At 38.4% G+C, this 25,751-nt stretch overlaps 2 protein-coding genes across 5 annotated transcripts in view; both read left to right on the top strand.

Annotated features, from left to right (window-relative positions):
- LOC121282065 (protein phosphatase 1 regulatory subunit 12A-like) overlaps positions 1 to 25,751 on the top strand; it is a 301,831-nt gene that overhangs the window by 233,961 nt on the left and 42,119 nt on the right. Inside the window, exon 19 of one of the 4 annotated variants that reach the window (XM_041195475.1) lies at positions 22,019 to 22,243. The exons of the other annotated variants lie outside the window; for them this stretch is intronic. Coding sequence (XP_041051409.1) covers positions 22,019 to 22,039 — 21 coding nt within the window. The 3' untranslated portion in view covers positions 22,040 to 22,243. Of the gene's footprint in view, positions 1 to 22,018; positions 22,244 to 25,751 lie in introns of those variants that run through there. 4 annotated transcript variants of the gene reach the window in all.
- On the top strand, positions 18,885 to 19,766 carry org (oogenesis-related gene). The gene has a single exon (XM_041195478.1). It carries the CDS (start codon positions 19,166 to 19,168, stop codon positions 19,634 to 19,636), a length of 471 nt encoding a protein of 156 aa, XP_041051412.1. The 5' UTR covers positions 18,885 to 19,165; the 3' UTR covers positions 19,637 to 19,766.

Genomic DNA, 25,751 nt, shown 5'->3' with positions numbered 1-25,751 from the left:
GGTCCTACACAATCAATCATCACCCAAGTAAAAGGTTCTTCAGATGCTGGCATTGGGATTAAAGGCGCTGGCTTAATCACTGCTTGTGATTTCCCTTTTACTTGACGTGTATGACAGGTTCTACAAAATTTGACTACATCCCTATGCAACCCTGGTGAGAAAAAAAACCTCTATCTTTTCCTGGGTTTTCCAAATTCCTAAATGCAACCCCCCACCCCCCATTGGAATTTCATAAGCAATTGTCAAAATCTGATTCCCATACCCTAATGGGATAACAATCTGATGTACTTCGCTTCAGCTTTCATTTGCTGAAACATGATCTGGCCTCCATTTTCTCATTAAAATATCTCCCTTAATGTAATAACATACTGGAATACATTTTGCTTCTGTTTCTGAATAAGCTTTCTGATACAACTGCTTTAATTGCAAATCATTTTTCTGTAATTCCACTAACCTCCTTCAGTTAATCACTTCAGCTGATTTGTCCTGTAGTCTTTCCTCCTGAACAATGTTATCAAACACAGTGCCAGCTAATTGGATTTCAATGCCCCCTTCTTACCTTTGAACTGCCTGCCCTTGTTTATCTTGTTCTTCCCGATGAGCTTTTGATCTCATTATCACACAATCAGGAAACAGTCCAAGATGTTCCTTCTTTAACACCTCTGTTGAAAACACTTCTACAGGCTGCTCAACTACCCTAGGCATCACCCACATTTGTGATGCTGCTATACCATTACCCAGAATAAATTGATCCCCTGCAATGGGCAATTTTTCCACTACTGCAACACTAATTTCACCTGTCCTCCGTTAGTTCTTTTAATTTACCTTCCACAACGGAATATATTTAGCATCTCCACGAAGCTCACTCACCGGCTCATGCAATACTCCTTCTGAACAACAAATATCACTATCCCACAAAATTAAAGATTGACTAGCCTCTGTGTCTCTTAAAATTTTAGCATCTTTACCTACTCCACCCTGTACACATGGAAAGACTTTCCCTTCACACACAAAATCTTTAAGCATTTATGCAACCTGCTCCTCAAAATTCTCTAGGGTAAATTGTGAACACATTCCTGCTTCTTTACCTATCACTGATTCTCCCTGTTTTACCTGTACACAAACCACTGGTTTATCCTGTGCCTCAACCTCAGAACCCAGTACTTCTACTTCCAGAACTTTTCTATACCCCAGTAATTCAACAGTTTTTTCCTGCAATTTCCAACACACTGACTTCGTGTGCCCCACTTTATTACAAGAAAACACCTCCATCTTTGAATGTCACTCCTACCCTTAGCACCTTCCTTATTCCGAGAAAAAACTTCTCCTCTTCCCTGACTACCTATCTTCCTTTCACCCTCCGACTTTCTACCCTTTTCCGATTTAAAAGGGTGCCGAAGAAAAGGTTTAGCTCCACGAACAAACTCATAATCATCAGCTATCTCTGCTGCTTGTCTGACAGTTTGAACCCTCTGCTCCTCCACATGCGCTCCCACTACTGAAGGAATTGAGTCTTTAAATTCTTCCAAAAGAATTACTTCCCCAAGAGTTGCATATGTTATTTCTATTTTTAACATCCATATTCACCAGTCAAAATTGCTTTGCTTTACTCTTTCAAACACAAAATGTTTGCCCAGGCTGTTTTCTCATGTTCCTATATTTCTGCCCGTATGCTTCAGGAACCAACTTATATGCACTCAAAATAGCCTTTTTCACCACATCATAATTCATCAGTGCCTCTTCAGACAGCGGAGCATATACCTCATGTGCTCTACCCAGCAACTTAGACTGTAATAATAACGTCCAGTACTCCTGTGGCCATTTAATCTGTTTAGCTATCTTAAATGAAATAAAGAGCACTTCAACATCTTTTTCCTCAAACTTTTGGAAGAACTTGTACAAATCTAAACATCTCCCCACTGGTTTTCGGTTAAAGGTTTTTCTCATCATCAGAACTCTCCTCAGAACCCGGGATTTCTTTTTTAACTTCCAGCCTTTTAAGCAGGGATTCTCTCTCTCTCTCTCTCTCTCTCTTACATGAAATTCCAGTTCCAGCTTCCTTTCTATCTCCTGCCTTTCTGCTTGCTCCCTTTTAAAAGCAATTTATCTTTTCTTGGCTTCTAATTCAAGTTTTTTTCAGTTCCTTTGCTTATTTAAATTCAAGCTTCTTCATTTTAAACTGAAGTCTCACTTTCTCCAACTGTTACTCACTAGTGTCAGGTATCCCTTCTGACTGTAGATGCTGTGCTATACTTCTAATTATACCTGATTTCCTAGCCCCCGCAGGTAACCCCAATTTTAACTTATCTGCCAATTCTGTTAACCTACTCCTGGTTTCTTTTTTGTAACCCAATATGAGATATATCTTCTACTCCAAGACAAGTCTTAGCAATTGCCAAAGCCATCTTGCAGTCTCACCATTTCTAAAAGGCCTCCCCATTTCTAAAAGGCCTCCCCAACTCCTGAATTGAAAGTGCATCTCGTACTTGTAACCTTAAGATTCACCAATTCCAAACCAATCAAGGAATTATAGATATTATCGAGCCAAGAGCCCACAATTATTATGACACAGCAGTTGGTAAAGGCTGTGTTATTTAAAATCCCAAAGGGAAACTTTAAACAACTGCCATAACCTATATTTTCAATTGGTATGTTTGAGATGCAACTCTGAATTCAGAAATGAAACCACCAAGCCTCCGGAGGTTTTTATATATAAATTCAATTAAACATTCATTAATTTTACAAGGTAATAAACACACACACATCTACAAATTACTACCATATTAACTATTACACATATCCCCAAATTAATCACTCCTAAAATCTTTACCAAGGCAACAATAACCCTTAGACTTTAAACAGACACCAGGCAAAGCACATTTTAACTTACAAATTCAAAATGAGGTTCCTTTCAATTTGTTTCCTTTGCAGACAGTTGTAAGCTTTCAAGCGCTTAGATATCACATGTCTCTAATTTCTCCACACACAAATCTTCTGTGTATACCTAGCCCTCCCTTTGAATGCAAATTCTCATTGTATCACCAGGCCCTTTGAACTCCACCTCTTCTAACAATAAAACCCCTTTCATTGTACCATTTTTATTAGTAATATAAACATATTGCTTTGTGCCTCCTAGCTAGGTACAAGATTTCACCCGCAGTCTTTGAATGGTTTGTTCAACAAAATGCACATGCCCCCTTTATCTTATTGTTTAACATCTCAAAACTATTATCCATCAATGCAACCAGACTAGCTGGCTTTAATCCATTTAACACACACACACACACACACAATCCCAAAGACACAGACCCTACTGCAAATCCAATTTAAAATAATTTCCAATAACACAATATACATTAATGCCTTTTCATGACACTGCCGCAGACCCAGTTTAGCATCTATGTCCTTTAGGACTCAGCCAGCTCGGTCAGTAGTGGTGCTACCGACCACTCTTTGTGATGGACAATGAAGCCCCTCACCCATAGTACATTCTGTGCCCTTGCCACCATTGATGCATCCTCCAAGTGGTGTTCAACATGGAGGTGGACTATACAGCTGAGGGGTTGGGAGGCTAGTGGCAGGTGGTAATTGGCAGGAGATTTAACAATGGAATTGTAAAAACTTCTGCTTGATTATTTATGACCTGTGCAAATAAAGACCTGACATGTTCTTTGTCATTCATTAATAGGCATCTGCTTTTGATTGTAGCTAAAGAAGTAGGATTTGTCTTCATATTTTATCCAAGCAGATTTATTAACTCGAGTAACTACCATTATGGGATTTCAAAAACCTTTTCATTCTCTACAACTTTAAGCACTTAAAGTTTACAATTTAAACAAAATCTTGAAAAAAGTTTTTCTCCTGACAATTTTTTAACTTTTTCTTGAACCAATGCACTACAACTGAACATTTGTCTTCTGAGAACAAGTTGTTTTGTGTTTGCAGCTTTGAGCATTGCTACTTGGCGGGGGAAGGAAGAAACCTCTTGCACAGTAAACTATTTCAACATCACAAATAGCTTTGTTATTGTAACATCCTTAACCCATTAAATGAAACATAGAATGTAGTTTTACAAACATTTTAAACGATTTACCTTTATTTACCCTAGAATGCTATTTTCCCCCCATTCTCTCTTCCCTGTTTCCTTTTTTCCCCAGTTGCCTTTTATTCCAACCTACATACAGCATCCCATTTGCTCACTCTTTTTCTTCAGGTTAAACAACTGATTTCCTTCTCACCAGTACTGGACTATAGCATCCTGCTGGAATCCTCTTCAACCTGGAGTCAGCAATAGCAAATTCTAACCCTGCAGTAACTCCACTTCTTGTGTTTATTTATTAAATTGATCATGATTTAAGCATAGATGAAAGTGACTCCAAAATTGACATAAGGGTTTCATTGACAAAAAAATTCAAAGTTTTTTTTAAGCACAGGTGACTGTTTTTGAGATTAGGAACTGGGATCCACAAACAAATTATTACAGGTCATCACAATGAACTTGGTTGAGGTGATTTTGCCCAGGCACTTAGAGTTATGAGAAATGATCTTGGTTGCATAGAGTAAAATGTCAAGGTATCTGTCGTTCATTTTTGTAATCTGGTGGGTTTTCACATCAGCCTGCTCCTTTCTTAAACTACTAGAATCTGCTTCAGTGCTATCTGATCAAATAACAGCAAGACAAAGCAAAATGCATTCAGCAAAACTCTGCCTTAGTGAGTCAGTATCTGTAAAATGTAACCAAGTCACTTCCTCTCCCACAGGGCTTTTTTTTTAAGTAAAGCTTACAAATTTATACAGATACATCAATTGTATTAACACTTTGAATTGTTTAAATGTTAAACTTTTCACCCATGCTAAATGTTATACCTCTTGATTTATATCTGTCTCTTTTACTTGAACTGAAAGTCAAACACATTGTATAGGAGTCATTCTAAGGTAGCTTTTATCTGATGTTCTTACTCTTTACATTTTTCCAGTGAGGGATATTATGCATTTAATATAAAATAGAACAGATTTATATTACATCAGTAAATATTTCCTTTTCATTCCTCGTGATCTTTCTCAATAGGTTCATGGCATAGGGTTTTGGTCCAACATTATTGCATTCCTCAAATTGACTTTATTAGTGTGTACCTCTAACACCTTTATTAAAGCAGTTGCTATGAACTATGTTTGCATAAAAGTATGTCTTGGCTTTTTGCTTAATAACACTGATTTTCAATGAGGGCTACTATCAGACCCAAGAGCCCACAGCTGAAAGTACTGCAAATGCTTTGGGAATGTGCGGCAATTATACTCATTCTGTATTCTTTTAACCAAAATTCTCGTGATTAGGTTCTCGGTGAAGTGTACATGCTGGGAAATGTCTTTATTTTTCATCACCAGTTTTCTGACCTGCCCTTTAACTTTAAAGCATTAACCACCAGTTGGGGTGTATCCCACAAGCTCTAGCTGCCCTCCTACAGTTTGTCCAGCTATTTATTTTTCATGTGTGGGCTTTAACGTTGTGTTGGCAGGGAGCATCACAGTTGAGGCCAAATCTTTTATCTGTCACGTGTATATTCAGCCTCGGTTGCTGTATAGAATCATGGCTGATTTTCTTCTTATCCAGCCAACACTGAGGCCAATAACACACTTCCTGAAACCCAACCTAAAACAATTTAGCTCTGTATAGAGTTAGAGTCAAACTGGAAATTTTCCTGGTACATTAATAAACGCACTAACCCATCAGAAAAGTCACTAGATATACCTTGATTTGTAAACATATATTCAAGTTGAGTTACTTGAAATCTTCATTGAGTTTTTGCCAAAATTGATGTTCTTTTATAATGATTTTGCAGTCCTTTCATACTTGATGGGCCATTTAAAGCCTTTGAACTAAGAATTTTGCTGGAACACTTTCTGTACTTCTCTTTAAAAAGTTATTTGTAAATAGAAGCTAATCTTTCAGAAGTATTTTTGTAAGCAAATAAAATTGGTAACTTATGAATTTGTACTCTTCAGCATGATTTTGGAGAATTCTGAATTTATCACACCAGATCCTGTTAACCCATCGCCTCTGTGTTTGCTGAGCTACATTGTCTCCCAGCCCAGCAATTTCTTAAATTTTGAATTTTATTTCTTGTGTTCAAATCCTTCCATTGCTTTGCCCCTCCCTATATCTGTAACTTCCTAAAGTCCTCTGAGAACTTTGTGTTCCTCCAATTCTGGCATTTACTTCACCTCTTCATTCGTGCCTTTAGTTGTCTAGGCCCTAAGCTCTGAAATACCCTCATTAAGCCATTGTCTTTTTGACCTCTCTGTCATCTTTTAAGACTCTATTTAAAGTCTACTTCTTTGATCAATCCTTTGGTCACCTGTCCTTAATAGCTCCTTGTGTGGCTTGGTGTCAGTTTGTCTAATAATCCTTCCTTAAAGTGCTTTTCTAAGGCAATGTATAAATGCAAGTTGCTATTGATTTTAGGTAGCACCGGAATAGCAGAAAGAGAGAGACCCTCTCTTTGATGATGGCCAAGTTATTGGCATTTGTAGTAAGATGGAGGCCATACCGTGATGAAGATGCTTCATTCATTTGAGCTTTCCTTGCACAGCTTGAAGTGCCTACTCAGTGGTTAGCATCCATTATTCCAATATGGATGCCTCAGCAGTTAGAGGCTCTTTCTTTGTGCTGCAGCAACTCACCCAGGCTCCTTCGACAGCACCTTCCAAACCTGTGACCACTACCACCTAGAAGGACAAGGGCAGCAGATGCAAGGGCACCAATTCCAAGCCACATACCATTCTGACTTGGAACTATATGGCTGTTCCTTCACTGTCACTGGGTCAAAATCCTGGAACTCCCTTCCTTAACAGCATTGTGGGTGTACCTATACCACATTGGACTGCAGCAGTTCAAGAAAGTGGCTCATCACCACCTTCTCAAGGGCAATTAAAGATGGCCAGTAAATGCTGGCTTTGCCAGCAACACCCACATTCTGTGAAAGAATAAATTTAAAAATACACTACTTTCGTTGTTTTATGGACAGCTACTTTGGCTAGATGAGAATCCAGAATTCTTAAGACATGCCCCAGCCAGTGTTCTTGCCTGAATCTATCTGACTATATTGCCATCAGTCCATCCTGTGCTTTTACTGTTTCATTTCTGGAACTGTCTTGCCATATTGTCGACGCCATAAAGCAAGTGGAGCTCCTGCCTTGTAACCATACATAGTCATGGAAACGTTCCGGGCCTTCATTAGACTGAGTTCAGTGCTCGGAAAGTGAAATTTTTTTCCCACTCTTTTCAGCAATAGAATGCCATTGCTATTCTGTTCCCAGTAGCCAACTTGAGCTGCTGCTGTTTATCAGTTCTCACTCCAAATTCTTTGAACTGAATTATTTCTAATCCTAGTATTGTCTAGATGCCATTTTACGCATTGCTGCTTGAGAGAATAAAAGGAGGTTTTGCATTTTTTTTTGTATTTAGCTAGCTGATTTGCAGGATGTACTTTCAGTGAGAGTTGCAGCATTAATGTAGTTCAAATATAACTGACCCATCTCCCTCTATCTCTGTTTTAGCCCAACTTATCTCAGAAAAGCTGTTGAATTATGATCCCTGCAATGTTTGTGCTTTTGGCTTTAGCAATTGAATTACCCAGTTAAAATGCAATTTACTTTCAAACTCTGTTGTATCTTAGCCAATAATAAAACCTTGTTTTATATATACTATAAATAGTCAAATATTCATTTAAATGTTCATTTAAATGTCAACATCAACTAAGTATGTACACTATGCTTTGGAACATCTAGTTTTTCAGAGAGGATAAATATTTGAATCTAACTTCTTGTAATTGTTTTTTTTATGTAACAACATAACTTGGTGCAAAAGCTATCCAACTATTTCAGTATTCATTATAATATGTAAGTGTACTTGTATCAGCCCACATTAATACAAGTATTCTATTTTCTTTGCTAATCTGTTTCTAAAAGATTTCATAAAAATGTTAATGCTGTATCATACACAATGTGCGTTTTGATTTGTTTCTGTCTACAACATGTAACAGCTATTTCTCTGACAATTTAAGAAGCATATGACCTTTGTTTCAGAAAGGCTCACTTTGTATTCTGAAATTCTCAAATGCTGTTTCATTGAAATGTGAAGGGTTAGGATATAGTTCAGTTGTGCCCTTTCTAGGTATAGAGCTGCTTCGCCTTGGATACACTGGTTACCCAGCTGATTTCCAAATATGGTAAGGTATGCCTGGGCAGAGTGTGGAGCTTACTGTTTCGATGCAGGTCATGGAATAGGTGAACAGTAAGTAAAATCAAGTACACTGTCAAACTATTAGTTAATTGAGAACTTTCATAAAAGACTGGGAAGAAACAGAGGTTACCAGATTTATTATCAAATGTATTTCATTTAGAACAGTCTCATTAAAAGAAGAGTAAGATCCAGTGTGCAAATTAAATTACACTGTTTTCTCCAGAATGTAAAGTATAGCTAATAATTAAACAATGTATAAGAAGCTTTAGTTTCGTTAAGATATTGTTTATCAAGATATGTTTACAAAATATATTTCAAAGTAAATAAGTTCCCGCAGAGGGAAGGGTGGGACTCAGTAATCTAGAACCCCCAGATGTAAAGGAGCATACAGAGCAAGATAATGCAAAAAAAAAACTTACATCACATTTTAAAAGGTTAATTCTGCAATAAACCTAAGCGAGTTTAAAAAGTGTAGGGGTGAAAGAAAATTAGGAAAGTGAAGAGGGAGCATGAAAAAATTATTGCCAAGGGAAACCCAAAGACTTTTTATAAATAATTGAGGAGCAAAAAGATAACTTTAAAAAAAAGTGCAACTAATTAGAGACTAAAATGGTACAGCGTGTGAAGGTGGAAAGTGTGGGGCTGGTTCTAATTAAATACTTTGCGTCTATTTTTTGCAAAAGAGGGACAAGGCAGATGTTATTGAGGAGGAGGAATGTGAAATATTGGTTGCGATAAACCCAGTGAGGGAAAAAATTAAGGACATGATGGGGTTGATTTAAACAGCATTAATCTCTCTTCTCAGCACCCATCCCCGTAAACAAAGGTATTTTGATTTTCTTCCCCCTTTATAAACTGTAGCATTTTTCCCACCCCTTGGTTTTGGTGTGATCAATAATCCTACAACAAACTCGAGATATGGTGAACTCAAAAAGGTTAGTTTATTTACACACATTCAAAACGCGAAAGAAAGATCACAACTTTGCTTCCTTTGCATTCATACAGTAAAGGAAGGATAGAGAAAGGAAAGATTTACAACGTGGAGACCGCAGAGAACAGAAATATTGTTTCATGTGGGTTCCAGAATCAAAGTACCAATGAGGTATTCCTTCAAGGAAGTTGGTGAGCTGAAAACCGATGCTGGATAATTCATTTTACCAGTGGTGTTGACTTCACATGATGAGCTAGGCACGCAGAGATAACTCAGTCTTGTAGGTGATGGTACAGAATTTCCAGTAGAAGCAGTGTAGATGGGACCAGGTGTGCATCCTTGGCTAGAGCTCCTTGTTTGTGATGCTGCTAGTTAGATGGTAAAATGGCAGACTGACTTTGCAGTACATCAAAGTAATATTATTGATTCCACAAGCTAGAGGTCTATGTCACATGACTCCCACCTCTGCACTCTGTCTTTGACAAGGGATGTGTATCCCTCGTCTTAGCCCCGAGATTGCTGAATGTCACAATCATTAAGAATTGAAAAGAAGGTTGCAGGGTCCTTTGTCTTAGTAGACGAACAGACCCCTGTTAGCCAACCTGGGTTATGCAATACAGTTGGCCTTTGTTTAGCTGTCTTTTGAATTTGACCTGTCCAGCCCATGATGTGTCGTTAGTGGCTCTTCAGAGGTAATGTGATCCTTTCCCTGGTACTGCCAGGTAGCTTGTTTTGTTCAAGTGTCAGAAAAAGAGATAGTTCAGCTATTTTAGGTCTATGTTCAGTTTTAATTTTTTAGAGATAGCAATGAGCTTATTTTTATGTATTTCATTAAAAATTTATACATGACTTCACATGAAGTCTTAGTACCTCAAAATATTTTGATGTTATCCTTCAAAGTGGATAAAATCATGAGACCCAGATTAAATGAATCTCTAGCTGCTAAGGAAAGCAATAGTTGGAAGCTCTGGGCATCGTTTTCCAATTTTTTCTGGCTATAAGCTGGTACTGGAGGATGACTAATGTTCTTACAAAAGGAGAAAAAATAGCCCGAGTAATTGCAGACCAGTCAGCCTAACCTCGGGCAAATTATTGGAAAAATTTTTGAGACAGTAGAAGTCATGAAGAGAGGCATGGATTAATCAAGGACAGTTAGCATGGATTTGTTAAGGGAAGGTTATGTCTGACTAACTTAAATTTTTGGAGGCTGTAAAAGGAAGCTTGATGAGGGTAGCATATTTGGTGTGGTCTACATAGATTTTAGTGGGGTTTTTGGCAAGGTCTCACATGATACTGGTCAAAATATTAAATGATAATGGGATCCAAGGGGAAGTGGCAAGTTGGATTCAAAATTGGTCACTGGCAGGAAGCAAAAGGTTGGCTGGAATGCTGTTTCCAGTAAGATTCTACAGGGCTCAGTACTGGGTCCCTTGCTGTTTGTGGTATATATTAATGATTTGGACTTAAATGTAGGAGGCATGGTTAAGAAGTTTGCAGATGATATGAAAATTGGCCACATGGTTGATATTGAATAGGAAAACCGTAGACTGTAGGAAGATATAAATGGACTTGGTGGGCAGTAAACTAAAATTGGTATTCAGAGGTGTGAAATAAGGTATTTGGGAAGGACAAACAAGGCAAAGGAATGTACAATAAATGGTAGGATGTTGAGAAATGTAGAGGAAAAGAGGGACCTTAGAGTGTATGTCCTGAATGTAGCAGAATGGGTAGATAAGGTGATTAAGATGGCATGTGGGACTTTTTTTCTATACTGCCCAAAGTCTAAAGTATAAGAGCAGGGAGGTTATACTAGAATTATATAAAACATTAACCAGATTGCCGCTGGAGTACTGCATAAAGTTATGGTGACTGTATTACAGGAAGGATGTGATTGCAGTGGAAAGGATGAAGAAGAGATTTATAAGGATATTGCCAGGAATGGAGACTTTTTGCTATGATAGAAGATTGGATAGGCTGGAGTCATTTTCTTTGGAATGGAGGAGCCTGAAAGGAAATTCATTGACCTGCATAAAATCCCAACAGAAAGGACTTACCTGGATAGAATAGATAGGAAGGACCTATTTCCTTGGCAGATTGGTCATTTGGAAGGATCAGAGGGTAGTTGAGGAGAAATATTTTCATCTTGAGGGTAGTGGGGGTCTGGAATTCACTGCTTTGTAAAAGAGAGCGAGAATAGGACAAAGCAGAAAAAATGTGCTTATGACGGATGTCAGGTTGATAATACAAATAAGAACCAGGCTGAATAAACAAAGTTAAGAGGAGAGGCTAAAATGTAAACGAGAGAGGCAAAGAGAGAGGATGAGAAGAAATTGGCAGCATAAAGGGAATCTAAAAGTCTTCTGTGGGCACTAGAGGGGTGGGCCAATTGGGACCAAAAAAGGAACCTATGCATGGAGGCACAGGGCATGGCTGATGTACTAAATGAGAACTAGCATCTGCCTTTCCCAAGGAAGAAGGTGCTGCAAAAGTCATAGCGCCTATATTTAAAGTTGAAATGTCACCAGGACAAGAGGGGATACAGCAGAGGATGCTGAGGGAAGTAAAAGTGGAGATACTGGCTGTAATCTTCTAGTCCTCTTTGTCTACAGAAGTGGTGCCAGAGGATTGAAGAATTGCAAGTATTGCACCATTGTTTTGAAAAGTTTGTAAGGATAGACCCAGCAACTACAGATCTATCAGTTTAACCTCAGTGGTTGGAAAGCTTTTTCGAAGCAAAAGTGTGGAACAAACAGCCTCTTAGACAAGTGTCAATTAATTAAGGAAAGCCAGCACTGAATAGTTAAAGGTGAACCTGTGTTTAGCTGATTTCTTTGAGCTTTTTTGGTAAGATAATAGAGGGGGTTAATGAGGGCAGTGTGGTTGATGTCGTGTATGTGGACTTCCAAAAGGTGCGACACAATAGGCTTGTCAGCCAAGTTGAAATCCATGGAATAATAAGGACAGTGGTGGCATGGGTATGAACTTGGCTGAATGAAAGGAAACAGAAGTTCAAACAGTTGTTTTTCCGACTGGAGGAAGGTATACAGTGGGACGACTCCACTGGGGTCAGTATTAAAACCGCTACTTTTCTTGATTTTATATTAATGACCTCAACACAATTTTCAAAATTTGCGGATGACAAAACTTGGATGTGCTGTGAACTGTGAGGAGGATAGAAGTGAATCAATTTGGAAAGAAGAATGAAGAGAGACAAAATAAAAAATTACAATTCGAAAGAAGGTATATGTCTACAACTTATTGGAGGTGGCGGGGCAGGTTGAAAAAGTAACTAAAACGGCATATGCGATCCCAAGCTTTATAAATAGAAACACAGATTACAGAAGTTTTCATGCGCCTTTATTGCGAAGGTTATGTTAGAGCTATATAAAACATTAATGAGATTGCAGCTGGAGTACAACTGAGTATCGTGTTCAATTCTGGGCTCCGTACTTTAGGGTGAATGTGAAGGCTTTGAACAAGGTTTAAAAATTATCTACAAAAAATACTTTTGTTTGTCTGCCTTTAAAATCAGCAAGAAGCTGTTTACAGACAGTGTTCCGCTAAAAGCCATTAAACTAGCTGCAAGTCAACAAGCAGCCAAGGTAATTAACAACAATACCTTGAAAGTGAGAGATCCCAACAGAGAGGACTTTCCCCAACCTGTTCTAACTTCAAGTGAGAACCAACCTCCTAGAAATTCGACTACAAGAAACCTCACGGCCTGCTGAGAATCCTTCACCTTACAAGACGTTCACTTCAACTTGGTAAAGCATCACCATCTAAGAAACTGCAGGCCTGCCTCAAAAGATATTGAGATAATTATAAGCTGTAACAGTAAGTTACTTTCATCTGTCTGTGAGAGAATGTGTATGTGAGAGTACTTACCCACAGTACTGTTAAGGAAAGGAGTTCCAGGATATTGACGCAGTGACAGTGAAGAAACAGTGGTATAGTTCCAAGTCAGGATGGCGTGTGGCTTGGAGGGGAACTTGCAGATGGCAGTGTTCCCATGCATCTGCTGCGCTTGTCCTTTGAGGTCGTAGATGCTATTGGTTTCAAAGGTGCTGTTGGATCCTTGGTGAGTTACTGCAGTTCACCTTGTAAATGGTACTGCTGCCACTGTGCATTCGTAGTGGAGGGAGTGGATGTTGAAGGTGGTGGATGGGGTGCCAGTTAAGTGGGTTGCTTTGTCCTGGATGACGTCGAGCTTCTTGTTGGTGTGTTGTTGGAGCTGGACTCATCCAGGCAAATGCAGAGTAATGCATCACCTTCCTGACTTATGCCTTATAGATGGTGGACAGGCTTTGGTGAATCCTGAGGCGAGTTACTCTCTGTAGAATTCTCAGCCTCTGACCTGCTCTTATAGCCACAGAAATACAATATACAATATTTAAAAAGATTACATTCACCCACAGTGCTTTTAGATTGACCATGCTCATCTAATGTCACAAGCTGCCGGTGCAGGTAGCAGCTGAAGGCCCAAGGTTACCTGCACCAACCGACTTCTGCCATTAGATGGAGCCCAAGACTCCAGTGCAAGTTCAGAATGGGAGCCAGGAACAGACTCTCTGTTCTAAATTAAGGACAGAGGATGGGAAGCAAGGGCAGTAGTGAGGAAAAGAAGGACTGAGGGCTGGAGTAGAAGCACTGTGGGACATGTCATGAGTAGGCAGACTACAGAAGAGTAAGTTTGTAGCAAACAACGTTAAAGTAAAACTGGCAATCTTAAATGGATATATTGGAACTTCACTTTAAAGTTGTTAATAAAGTAACAACGAAAAGTGAGTCAATGTTAGTCTGATACAATGTTAGTGTATCATATGCATCTTTTCCTCTACAATACATTCTGTAATATAGAATCTTATGCCAACCATTATGTTTGACAATTTGGCAAATTATTTGAATGTAAATTTTGATTCCCTTAATGCAGTTTTTTCTAACTGCAAAAGAGCAGCTTGTAGTTTGAGATTTACATATCAAAGCTATTAGTATGAGAGTGGTTGCGAGAGTATTTTTTTTTGTACGTCCTGATTGGTAATGCTGTTCTGAGCTCCTCTATTTGCAGTTAAATAGCATTTGCAGCAACATCTAAACTACCTAAGCGTTAAACTCGATGGCAGAGAGTCTTCTCTTCCTGCACCTGCACCTTTGCCAGTGGTGTTTCCTTCATCTGCACCCTTGGCCCCTCATTTCTTATTTACATTCTGTTCCTCTGTAACCTCATCCTTAAATAGTGTGTCAATTTCCACTTGTACACTGAGAACACCTAGATCTACCTTACCGCCACCTCTCTTGACCCCACCACTATCCTGAAATTACTTAGCGTGACATCTGATACTGGATGAGCAGAAATTTCTTCCAGCTGAATATTGGGAAGACTCAGCCATTGTTTTCAGTACCCACCACAAGCCCCTCTTCCAGACAACAGTCTGAGGCCGAACCAGAAAGTTTGCAACCTCTATCATATTTTAGCCTTGGGATGAGTTTCCAACCACGTATCCACGCCTTCAGTAAGACCACTTATTTCCACCACTAACATCGTGCAATTGTGCCCGTCTTAGCTGATCAGCTCATTCATGCCTTTGTTACCTCTAGCCTTATCCATTCCAACGCACTGCTGGCCAGCCTCCCAGTTTCTACTCTCCATAAACTTGAGGTCGCCCTAATACCTGCTTCTCAAGTTCTAATTTGCGCCAATCCTGTTCTCACTCATCATCACTCACTGCCTTACATTGGCTCCAATTAAGCAACACGTCAACTTGAAAATTCTCAGCCTTGTTTTCAAATCCCACCGTACCCCTGACCTTCACTATTTCTGTAACCTCATCCAGCCCTACAATCCTCCAAGAAATCTGTGCACCTCCAATTTTCACCTTGGCATCCTTGATTTTAATTGCTCCATCATCCATGCCCTGGCCTTCACGTATCTGGGACCTAATTTCTGGAGTCCCCTCCCTAAACCTCTGCACCTCTCTGTTTCTCTTTCCTGCTTTGTGACACTCCTTAGAACCTACCTCATTGACCAAGCTTTTGGTCATCAGCATATTGTCAAATTGTGTTTGAAAACTCTCCTGCAAAGTACCTTGGGATGATTTAACTACATCAAAGGCACTATATAAATGAACGTTGTTCCTTCCAGTGTTATATCATTAACTGATTCATATTTTTCTGTCATTGGAGTGGAACCGTTAACCAGATTTTACAGTTCCTAGTGTGCTGTAAAAGAAAATGAACCAATAGATTTTATCATGATTAAGAATGCAAAAAGACTTTCTGAATTATGCATATTGAAGAAATATAATAAATCCACAAGTTCCAAGAGAAACAGTAACACTTGAGAAAGAATTATGCAATGTTCAGATTCCCGGAGATATTTAGTGAGCATCAGCATTATAAAAGATAAATATTCAAACGAGGGTAGGTCAGTTTCTCTAGTTTGCCAACAGCTTGTTTACCATCTGTTTTCAGTCTTTGCTCAAGAAGCTGCCTTTATATTTGCACGGCACACACAACCAAAGTGAATATTCCATCTTTAAAATGTGCAAGACCACCCAATTGGCTGCATATTCCAGTGAATCAGTATAGTTCACAATCACAATGTAGGCCCACATGTTCAATTAATTATTTTTGAAAGAATTTGGCAATCGTGGGCAAACCAACTTGGGTCTAAAATCAGTTCCTACATTTATTCATTGTTCTTCATTAGGGAAAAGAGGGATATGAGGATTTGTTAGCAGCAAAATTTGGTTGTATGGTGTCCAGGTTATCAGCGCTAAGTGCCATTTTTGGTCCAAAATGCTGTCCACAGTGCTTGCGTACACTTCTGGTGTGGACCATGCTGGACACCATTTTGGATAGGCCATTAATGTGGAAACTGCGATCATGTGCTGGAAGCATGCAGAGTAGGCAAATGGTTTCAAAAACAACTCGTATTTATATAGTACTTTTTACAACAATTGGATGTCTTAAGGTGCTTTACAGCCAATAATATACTTTTGAAAGAGCAATCACTGTTGCAACATAGCAAGCTGCACATGGCAAACTCCCAAAAATGGCAATGTGATAATGACCAGATGATTTTTTTTTTGTGATGTTGATTGAGGGATAAATATTGACCAGGGCACCAGGGCTAGCTTCCCTTCTCTTCTTTGAAATAATGCCATGGGATCTTGTACATCCATTCGAGCAGGCAGATGGGACTTCGCTTTAATGTCTCATCTGAAAGATAGCACCTCCAGCAATGCAGTATTCTCTCAGCACTGGAGAGTCCAGGGAAGGGGTGGGGAAAAGGGAGCCAGAAGTGTTTTAACATACTTGGCTTAAAGGGATGCACTCCTGAGCAGGCTCTGCGCCTGCAAAGAGCAGGCCTAAAAAATTCAATGTTTAAAATATAGTGTATGTTGTGGGTAATCAGCCCAAGTTCCCGAATGACAGGATCTGGCAGAACATCAATTTGGTCTCCCCCAGAGCCCATTCAGGTGCACTACTACAACATCTTCATTTGAGGGTAAGTGGGCTCCCTGGAAGGTGCAAGTACCATTGCGGCCTTGAATATTGGCAAACTTCTCAGTATTTGTCGCTTTTGTGACCACACAATTCAGGCTGTTGTGTTTGGATGATGTGGCGCTCGTGGTTAAATAGCTGGTAGTGTGTGCAAGCTGAGAGATGTGAGGTTTACAGCAGCACAAAGTATTGAAGATGTGGAGATGCAAATGAGTGTTAAGTTTGAGTTGTGATTGATAGATTGTTGGTATGATAGATTGTTGGTATGAAAATAATGGGAGAATGGTGCATTGAGTACATTGTGAATCTAGTTTGGCAGGTAGTGAGACGTGACAGCTGAAGATGCATTTACTGACCTGGGCATCATGTGAGGTCATTGAACATTTTGCAGCTCTACATCCATATCCTTGGAGCTTCATTGCTTGTTTTGACTGCCTTAGCTATATGATCCCATTGCCTTCTGCAGGACCCCTGCAGAAAGATGATATATATCTCTTTTGATGTGCACCTGCTCAACCAAGGCCTCTAGTACAGTGTCTAAAAATCTTGGAGCCTGTTTTCTGCCATGCTGTACCATTATTTAGTATTTTTCTAGCTCTCACGCTCTGCTGCAACCAGTTCTGATACCTGATCCAGCCATAGTACACTTCTCTTTTAAGAGGTGCATGCTAGCTTTAAGTGGCGCCATTCTCTCTCAATTTCGCACCCAGCAACACTAAATTTACGAGCTGCCTGCGTCAGAAGCAACTGGCGTGGGTTAATTGTGTATTGCTATCTGCTTCTGCAGGCCTTAATAAATTTCTCGATCACTGGCTTTCTAAAATAATCTAGTTGATCATTGTTGAGCAGATCAGCAGTTTTTTTGTTTTTAGATCAGTAGTCCTGTTTGTTTAAAATTTCCAAATAAGGAGTCGCAAGAGACTGGGTAATAATTGTCCCATGTGATCTCTTGGGTGTATACTATATATTCTATAAAGCTGGATCAGCTGGCATTCTGTAGTCAGATACATAATTTGTTCAATATTTGACAGCTCACTGGCCAATTTGGGCTCTAACCCTTATTTCAAATCAAATTATTTTTTACTGTCTCCCATCTAAGACTTTCGTAATATGTATATATTTGAAACAAAGTACGTGCAACAGGCTTCATACTTGCCACACTGGACTAATCCTAAAATTGTCAGAAGTTTTTTTGTTGCAGGGTGCTGTAAGATATCATTGGGAGGTCTTCGGTATACCTAATAAAAATTCCTTATGGTGAAACTGAGACTGGCACTTCGTAAGACAATTTTGGTTTAAAAAAGTTATGATGATCAATAAATTATAGAAGCATACAGCACAGGAAGAGGCCATTTGGTCCATGTCTGATGGCTTGCTAAAGAGGTATCCAGTTCTTACCACCACCCCCCCCTGCTCTTTCCCCATAGCCCTGCAGATTTTTTTCCTTTTCAAGTATATTTCCCATTCCCTATGCTCCCAATGTCCTTTCAAGCCGTGTAATTCAGATCATCATAACTTGTTGCATAAGGATGTTCCTCCTCATTTCCCCATCAGATTTTTTTTTGCAAATTAACTTAAACCTGCGTCCCCTGGTTATTGATCCTCCTGCTAATGGAAACACTGTCAACTCTATTAAAACCCCTCATAACTTAGAACACCTCTATTAACTCTCCCCTTGTCCATCTATGCTCTAAGGAAAATAATACTGTTTCTTTAGTGTCTCCACAAAACTAAGTCCCTCATCCCTGTTACCATTCTGGTAAATTTCCTTTGTGTTTTTTGTGGTGGTATAAGGACTCAGCAGAGACCTCTGTACGATACAACGATCACCTTATCCAAGTGCACATGGAGAAGTCTCTCTTCTAACAAGGTCGAGAGAATTCTAATTCTACAGTAAACAATCACTTACTTTTATGCTAAAAAAACTGCAAGAAGGTCTTCATGTATACAGTTATTTAGAAAAGCTGCAGATCGCGCGTCAACCCTTCTTCTGAACACCTGTAGCAAAATTTAGCTTATAATGACAGTTACTTGTCTCATACCTAAGCTGTAAAAGCTGCTCACATCCTGTATTCGAAGAGATAATGCCATACTTTATGGTCCCGTTGTCTAGGTTACAATGAATGTTCCATCCTAGCTAGACCCAGTTTTCTCAAAGCTCATTATTTAGCAATTTAGGTCAAGCTTCCTTGTGCTACCTGCATTTAATCATGTTAACCTGTGCTAACCTTAATTATTTGTGATCCTAATATGTACACAGTTTTGTTTGTACGTGATGTCCTTGCAAGAAGATTTAGTTTCTGGGAATGATGAATACAAAGATTCTAAGGAGAAAAGTTCAGCGATTAGAGAAGTCCCTTTGCTTACTTTCAAGAGCAGGATGTCTCAACTCGGGCCTCGTAAAATACCTGTTTAATATGATTTGAAAGTTATTGACTTGGGCTACTTTCTCTGCAAACGTGAAAGAAGTGAAACCAGTTGACTTGAATATGCTTACAGGAAGACACTGGGTCACTGGGAAGAAACACCGAAGCGGATTAGCTCGGTTTGTGTTTGCTATGGCTCCCTACAGACTTCAGATGTTTGGTTTCCTTGTGACCAGTTTAGGCCAAGGTGAAATTTCAGATGAATTAAGATCATCACCTAACAAACCATGTGGCAAAGGAAGCACGAGGAAACGAGATGAGCTAGCTGAAGAAGAACTCTGCTGGGTTGAATCTTTGTCCGGTGATCTACCTGACGACGATGATTCAGTGGCTCATCCCATTTATAAGCCTAGCAAACATACTGATTCTGAGGAAGTTAGTGAGCAATATAAGGAATGTGATAATACTGAGACAGATCTGGAAATAGAAAAGACTAGAGATCCTGGCTTAATGAAGCTGAAAGAAACTCGTTGCCATGAGGAGAATGAAAATGATGCACTTTGCATTAATTGTAAAGAACATATCACTTCATAGATTGAGAAGTTGAGAATGATTAACTTTTCTGCATAAATATTTGTGAACGTTTGTAATTTGAATCAACTGAACTTTTGTACATTCAGTTTTGTGTATTGAGATTTAATAAAATTTAATTCATCAAAAAAAAGCGCTGCCTTCAATGGTTTAATGTCTTTCCTAAAGTGTGGTGCAAAGAATTGGAGGCCTAATCAGGAATTTGTAACCGTTTATTACAGCTTCTTGCTTTTGTACTGCGTTCCTCGATTTGTAAAATCATGGATCCCCTCTTGCTTTTCTGACTGCTTTATCGACTTTGCTTGGCACTACCTCTATATGAAACCTTAAGTTTTAAGTTCTTTTGATTTGATTTGGAAGTTTGAGTTTTCCTGCATGTACTTTATTTCCCTAAATATTCTCATTTAAAATTGTTCACTGAAATAAGCAGAGCAATATATTACAGCAGTACAAGCACTATGCCTTGGTATTCAAAGAGAGAGGCAGTCAAAAGGGAACTCATTTTAGGATCATTTCCTTGACTTGTTCAGTTGATGTGACTTGTGAATCTCACCAGTACTTGGAAATCCATCCATTTGCATTTGCCAGTAGAAAACCATTATCCATTACTGTTATGAACTCAATGGCTAGAATGGGATTTAATCCTTTTTTAAGTTACACAGCAGATATGTGCAATATCTTTTCAGAAGGTTAGCATATGAATACTTAGTTTTCTTAAAGAAAAGATTGAGTTTAACAGGTTATCTTTACACAAGGCTTAGTATAGGAAACAGTGAAATAACATGGGGTATCCAGATACATCATTTTTGAAGTTATGAAGCATCTAAAAAACAAGTTGCCTGAATGAAATAAGTGCATAATTCAAATGGTGCAAATATTTGAAAATGCCACGATTTGATGAAGCAATGGCTTTGCTTCCTTTCTTCGAAAAATTAGACTTGTTTGACTTCTTAAAATAAACTTAGAGCTCTTTCCAAATTTGACTGCACTACTTGTTCTTCAAGCTGAATTCCAGTGTTTTGCTCTATTTTCCTGTCCTGAAATGATTATGTAAACTTTGTTTATCAATTGTATCAGATCTCCTAATTTCTTCAATCTAGTTGCAGTGACCACTTTTAAGTGAGCAAACCTGTTTGAAATGATCTGTTCGGAATTAGCTTTTGAGAAAAATCTCAACTTCATTTAAGTTTGATTTTGTGATTTTATAGTAACTTTCAAGATTGAGGATGTTCGCAATTGTTTACACTTCTGGAAAAAATATACTACTAAAAATACAAGTAACCGCATTTTAAAAAATTTAAAATCAAAATCAGTTACTCTAGTGCAGTTAACATTCAATCCTGGTATTCTGCATATTCAAAACCAATTTTATTTCATCTAAAATTTATTTTCCTGAGATTTCTATAGATAGTGCTAACTGTGGTGGAAATGTCCTTTTGGGAGAATAGTTAAGGGTTATGATTTTAGGATCATGTGCGGTCCCAGCTTCTATGGAATTATTCAAACTGAATAATCCTAATAGTCGATGGCAGTTTATCCTAACTATAAATCAGATCAGATGGCCCGCCAAAAAAATGTTCTGAATTTCAGATCCTTGTGCAAAATCCCACACTGCTTTTTAATGTGGTTGTTTCTAAACCCACTAGTCTCCTTTTGATGAGAACAAGACCGAAATTATGTTGAAAAATGCATTTGCAGCCAAAGTGAGGAGCTCAAGTTTATATGTTAAGTAACTAGTTTCCATTAATAGTCTAGTACCTATATCAGGAAACAATAGAATGTTTGCAGTCCATCACTTAAGTGAAAACAAATAGTTAATTGTTTACTGAGGGAGTTTGCTTCTTCGAGGGATTTGTTTAAACAAAACTGAGGGGCAAATCTTTTCAAAAGTGAGTTTGTGATATTCTGTGTTAAAACCTAAGAACTTCTATCTTCTGAAGTAATGACTTCCTTGTTAAAACTGTTGAACCCATGTATGAAAGGGAACTTTTAAGGCGTTTCTTCCTCAGAGAAAAAACTTAATTCCCAGCTGAAAGCGAATGGTGCCTTTGGCTTAATTCCAGCATTCCTATTCAAGTCAAAAAATTTGAAATGCCAGAAGAAAGCAGCACATGAAACAGCCCAGCTAAGGCAATAAGAACAAAACAAAACTTGCTGTATTCATACATCATCAAGAGGTGCTCCACCCCCTTGATGTGAACAAAGTCTCAAAATGAAAGATCGTGTATTGATGGTTATCTCAATTTCACTGTCTTATGGTACAGTTCAGATAATTTAAAAACCACTTTCTTGCAGCTGTAGTATTTTGAAAGACAGTCCTTTGGGATTTTATTTGATGACTTCATCTGTTTTTTTTAAACATGTTGAACTCTTGATGCAACTAAGGAAGAACAAATCTCAGTTTGAAGATCAACATTCATCTAACAGTCCTATTTTCATTTTACCTGTCAGCCTGCACTGTTGTAAAGCATTTCTCTACAATTTCAACTGCGGATACGGACAAACCTGTTCTGAAGGCAACGTATTTGAGCATAGAAAAAAACTTACTCAGAAAAGTGAACCTTATACAGCATTGGTCAGAAGTGAATACCTTGGATTTGGGTAACTATGTCAGCGCTATATTCTAGGAATAAGGACCTAACGAGGAGCAGGAAAGCACAGCAAGAGACACCGCCTTGCTCGCCTTCACCCACCAGCAAGACATTCCGAGTAAGAAAACCACTGACTTTTGTTGCAGTGCTCTGGTATAGTAATAAGAGGCATATAAACTATGCGACAAATAATGTATGGGAACCATGGGTTGCAAATTTTTTTTTTAAATCATGATTTAAAAAACACACATTAAGCAGTCAGCCTTCTATTTATGTACATTTTGAGAGCTAGGGTAAATAGTATTGTAGTGTTTTTGTATTCTAGAAAATATTAAACTATAGAAAGATTTCATTCTGAAGTAAATTCAAGAAAAACATGTTGCTGATTTTTTTGTGTTTTCTTCCTCGAAACTGTTGATTTTGACAATTGGACTTTTTTATAAGCGTATAGGGAGTAGTAAATACGATAGTCAACATACTTTTTTTGTATACTGCCCAATATTTTTAAAGTGCGACTTGTATGGCTCTATTTACTGTTACATTCTGACAAGTTGAGCTCATGTTTTCTTTATCAGTAATTGGCACTGGCATATATGTATGCCCGAGGGATTAACCTCAGCAATGGTTCTAAATCTGTATATTAAATGTACAGCAGGGTGGCTATTAGATGAACAATCCCATTGAAAATAATGAAAGATTTTTCTTAATAGTTAATCATAACCAGTTTCATTTAATGCCAATTCTGATTGTGTGGTCTAAGCATATACAGGAACCATTTGTGGGAGGTTATTGTGGAAGTCGTATATAATTAGCAACAGCTGCTGTGGAGCAGATATACTGCTGTTTAATGTGCAAAGGAAAAGTAGAATTTGGGGCCCAGGGAAAACTTGCTAGAGGAACCCAGCTTGAAATATAAACTACGTCTGAAAGAAATTTTGATCAAACAAAAGGAAAATCATTGCAGCGGCAGTACAGCCATGTTGTCAAGTATGTTTTGAAGAAACACTTTTGCAAGATTTGAATCTCCATGAAAAATGTAACCTATTTCTTTTTTATTCATCATGGGATGTGGATGTTGCTGGCTAGGCCAGCATTTATTCTGCATCCCTGATTACCCTTGAGAAGGTGGTGGTGAGCTGCTGCCTTGAACCGCTGCAGTCCATGAGGCGTAGGTACATCCACATTGCTGTTAGGGAGGGAGTTCCAGGATTTTGACCCAAAATTTGTAACATCAGGATGTTTTAATGCATTTTACCTGATTCATAATTCTTATGTCTTTGGTAGCCATTGCATAATTTCACGAAAAACAATGCCATAATTCATGAATATATATGAATTAGAGAACAGAATATTTTTGGTATTTGAGATGTGGTGTACACTAAACATATAAAAAACTTTGGGCAATTTGAAAGCACCCATCTGATAAATAATTCAATTTGAGACACAGCTAGAATGTGCCTAATGCTGATTATTAGCCAAAAAAAACTTTGAAAAGTCAAATGGATCGCTAGAAAGAAAACTTGGAGCATATATTATTTATACATGGTATGACACCATATTTTCAAAATTCTGTCATTAAATGTAACTAAATACTTTCCCTTATGAAAAATCTTTGTTCAGTGGGTAGAATCTTCCTTCTCCTCCCAGTTTTCTCCCCTTAACCCTTTAACACCCCCCCCCCCCCTCCCCCGCCTCCAACAACTTCAAAGTGCTTCTGCAGGGCCTTCATGGCCACCATCTGCCTTCAGGTGCATCATTTGAGCGGCAGCTCCTCATGTATGAATCTGGACTGAGGATGTTGGAAGGCTGCTTAGTCAAGACAATCATCATAGCTAGGCCCAGTATTGTTTCCATCCAGTATGTAAATGTACACTCCCAGCAGGTAGCACTGGATAGCTATTGCTAGCAGTAATTGTGAGCACTGAACAAGAATCAAACCTGAAGCCAGCTTCTATTTTTCTCCCGCCCACCTGCCCCCCTCCACTTATTGTCTATTCCCTCCTGTCTTTCTCTCCTTCTACAATTTTTACAGCCCATTTGTTAGAATTCCTAGTTTTAATTTCAGTAAGGTTATAAGTATAGAACTATGGATAGGTGTGATTAATTAAAGGGGTAACTTCAGGGGTTCAGATTTTGTCATCAAACCACAAAACCAATGCTCAGCAGTCTGCCAATCCCAAACTTACATTCAAGTTCCATTTAAAAGCTATATGTGATTTGAATTTTATGTAGAATTACTGACATTGGTTTTTCCACTGTGGTCAGTTTGGTAAATGTCATAATTAGCACTTAGAACTGTTAGATTCTATTATTTAGGCAACAGTAAAGTACAGACTAGGTAGTCAGAAATAAAACCATTTAAACATTATGATCAAATTAACGTGTGGCAGTTTTTATTTAAGAATAAATAACCAGAATAAAGAATAAAGATTCACTGCAGTTTAATTGCAGAATCAATCATAAGTGAGGCATTAAGCGCTCTGTTATATGACTCAGAAATACTGTATTCTTGTAAGATATATCATAAAGGAGATTTAACATCAGAAATTATGGATAAATGTTCTATTCATTGGATATTTTCATGTGCTGATACTGGGCTATAATAATAGTAGATGAGAGTAACAAAATGTTTTTGTACTGTTTCTGGGATGTGTTTCCTAATGTGTAAAAGAACAAATGCAGACCCAACTGTCACTAGCTGAATCAGTATTGTTAAAGTATACTTTTGAGCTTCATGAGTATCCAGTAAAACTACTGATAATTCTCTGACACCATAGGTTTTTAAAATAATTTCTAGAATTACATTTTCTTCAAAGACCATTTACAATAAATATATTCATTTATAAAAATAGTGTGTTACGGACAGAATGTGTGCTCTCTCTCACTGCACGTAATTGGTGTGTTTTGTATGGAAAGTAGTGTGTCTTTTCTTGCCCTTGGAGTGTGTATTCCAATTAAATAATTCAGCAACAGACTTTCATGAGTTTAAAGTAAAGGTTATTTATTCTCACACACTTACCCTGAATTAATGCAACACCACAAACTCGATCTCATGCAAACAAAGACACACAGAAAGATAGTGCACTTGTACAGTTTGCAGTTAATTCAGTCTCTGGGTTATCATTTCCAGTGTCCCACATGGCAGGCTTGTGGTTTCTTGTATGATTTAAAGTTGAAGTGAGTATCTTGTAAAATGAAAGGTTCACAGCATGTTGCGAGGTTTCTTGTAGTTGAATTTCTAGGAGGTTGGTTCTTTGGTGAACTTTAACTGGAACACGGTTACATACCCTCGCTGCTTGATGACATGAGCCTGGTTCTCAGACTGGCCAATGACATGATTCTGATGGATCTGCTGGATCCTGGGGTAGTCCCTGAAACCAGCTTTGATCACATGACCACAGGTTCACAATTCTGAGGCCCACTCAGTCTCGTTAGGATGGGGAACGCCATTGTGATACAATGGAAAGTTAATAATGGCCATTGAGTTTTGATTTTTCCTTTTTGTCCAAAGTGAAGCATGGAAACAG

The sequence above is a fragment of the Carcharodon carcharias genome, chromosome 9, assembly GCF_017639515.1.
Source record: "Carcharodon carcharias isolate sCarCar2 chromosome 9, sCarCar2.pri, whole genome shotgun sequence".
In the NCBI taxonomy this organism is placed as follows: domain Eukaryota; kingdom Metazoa; phylum Chordata; class Chondrichthyes; order Lamniformes; family Lamnidae; genus Carcharodon; species Carcharodon carcharias.
This window is presented reverse-complemented; position numbering and strand designations above follow the sequence as displayed.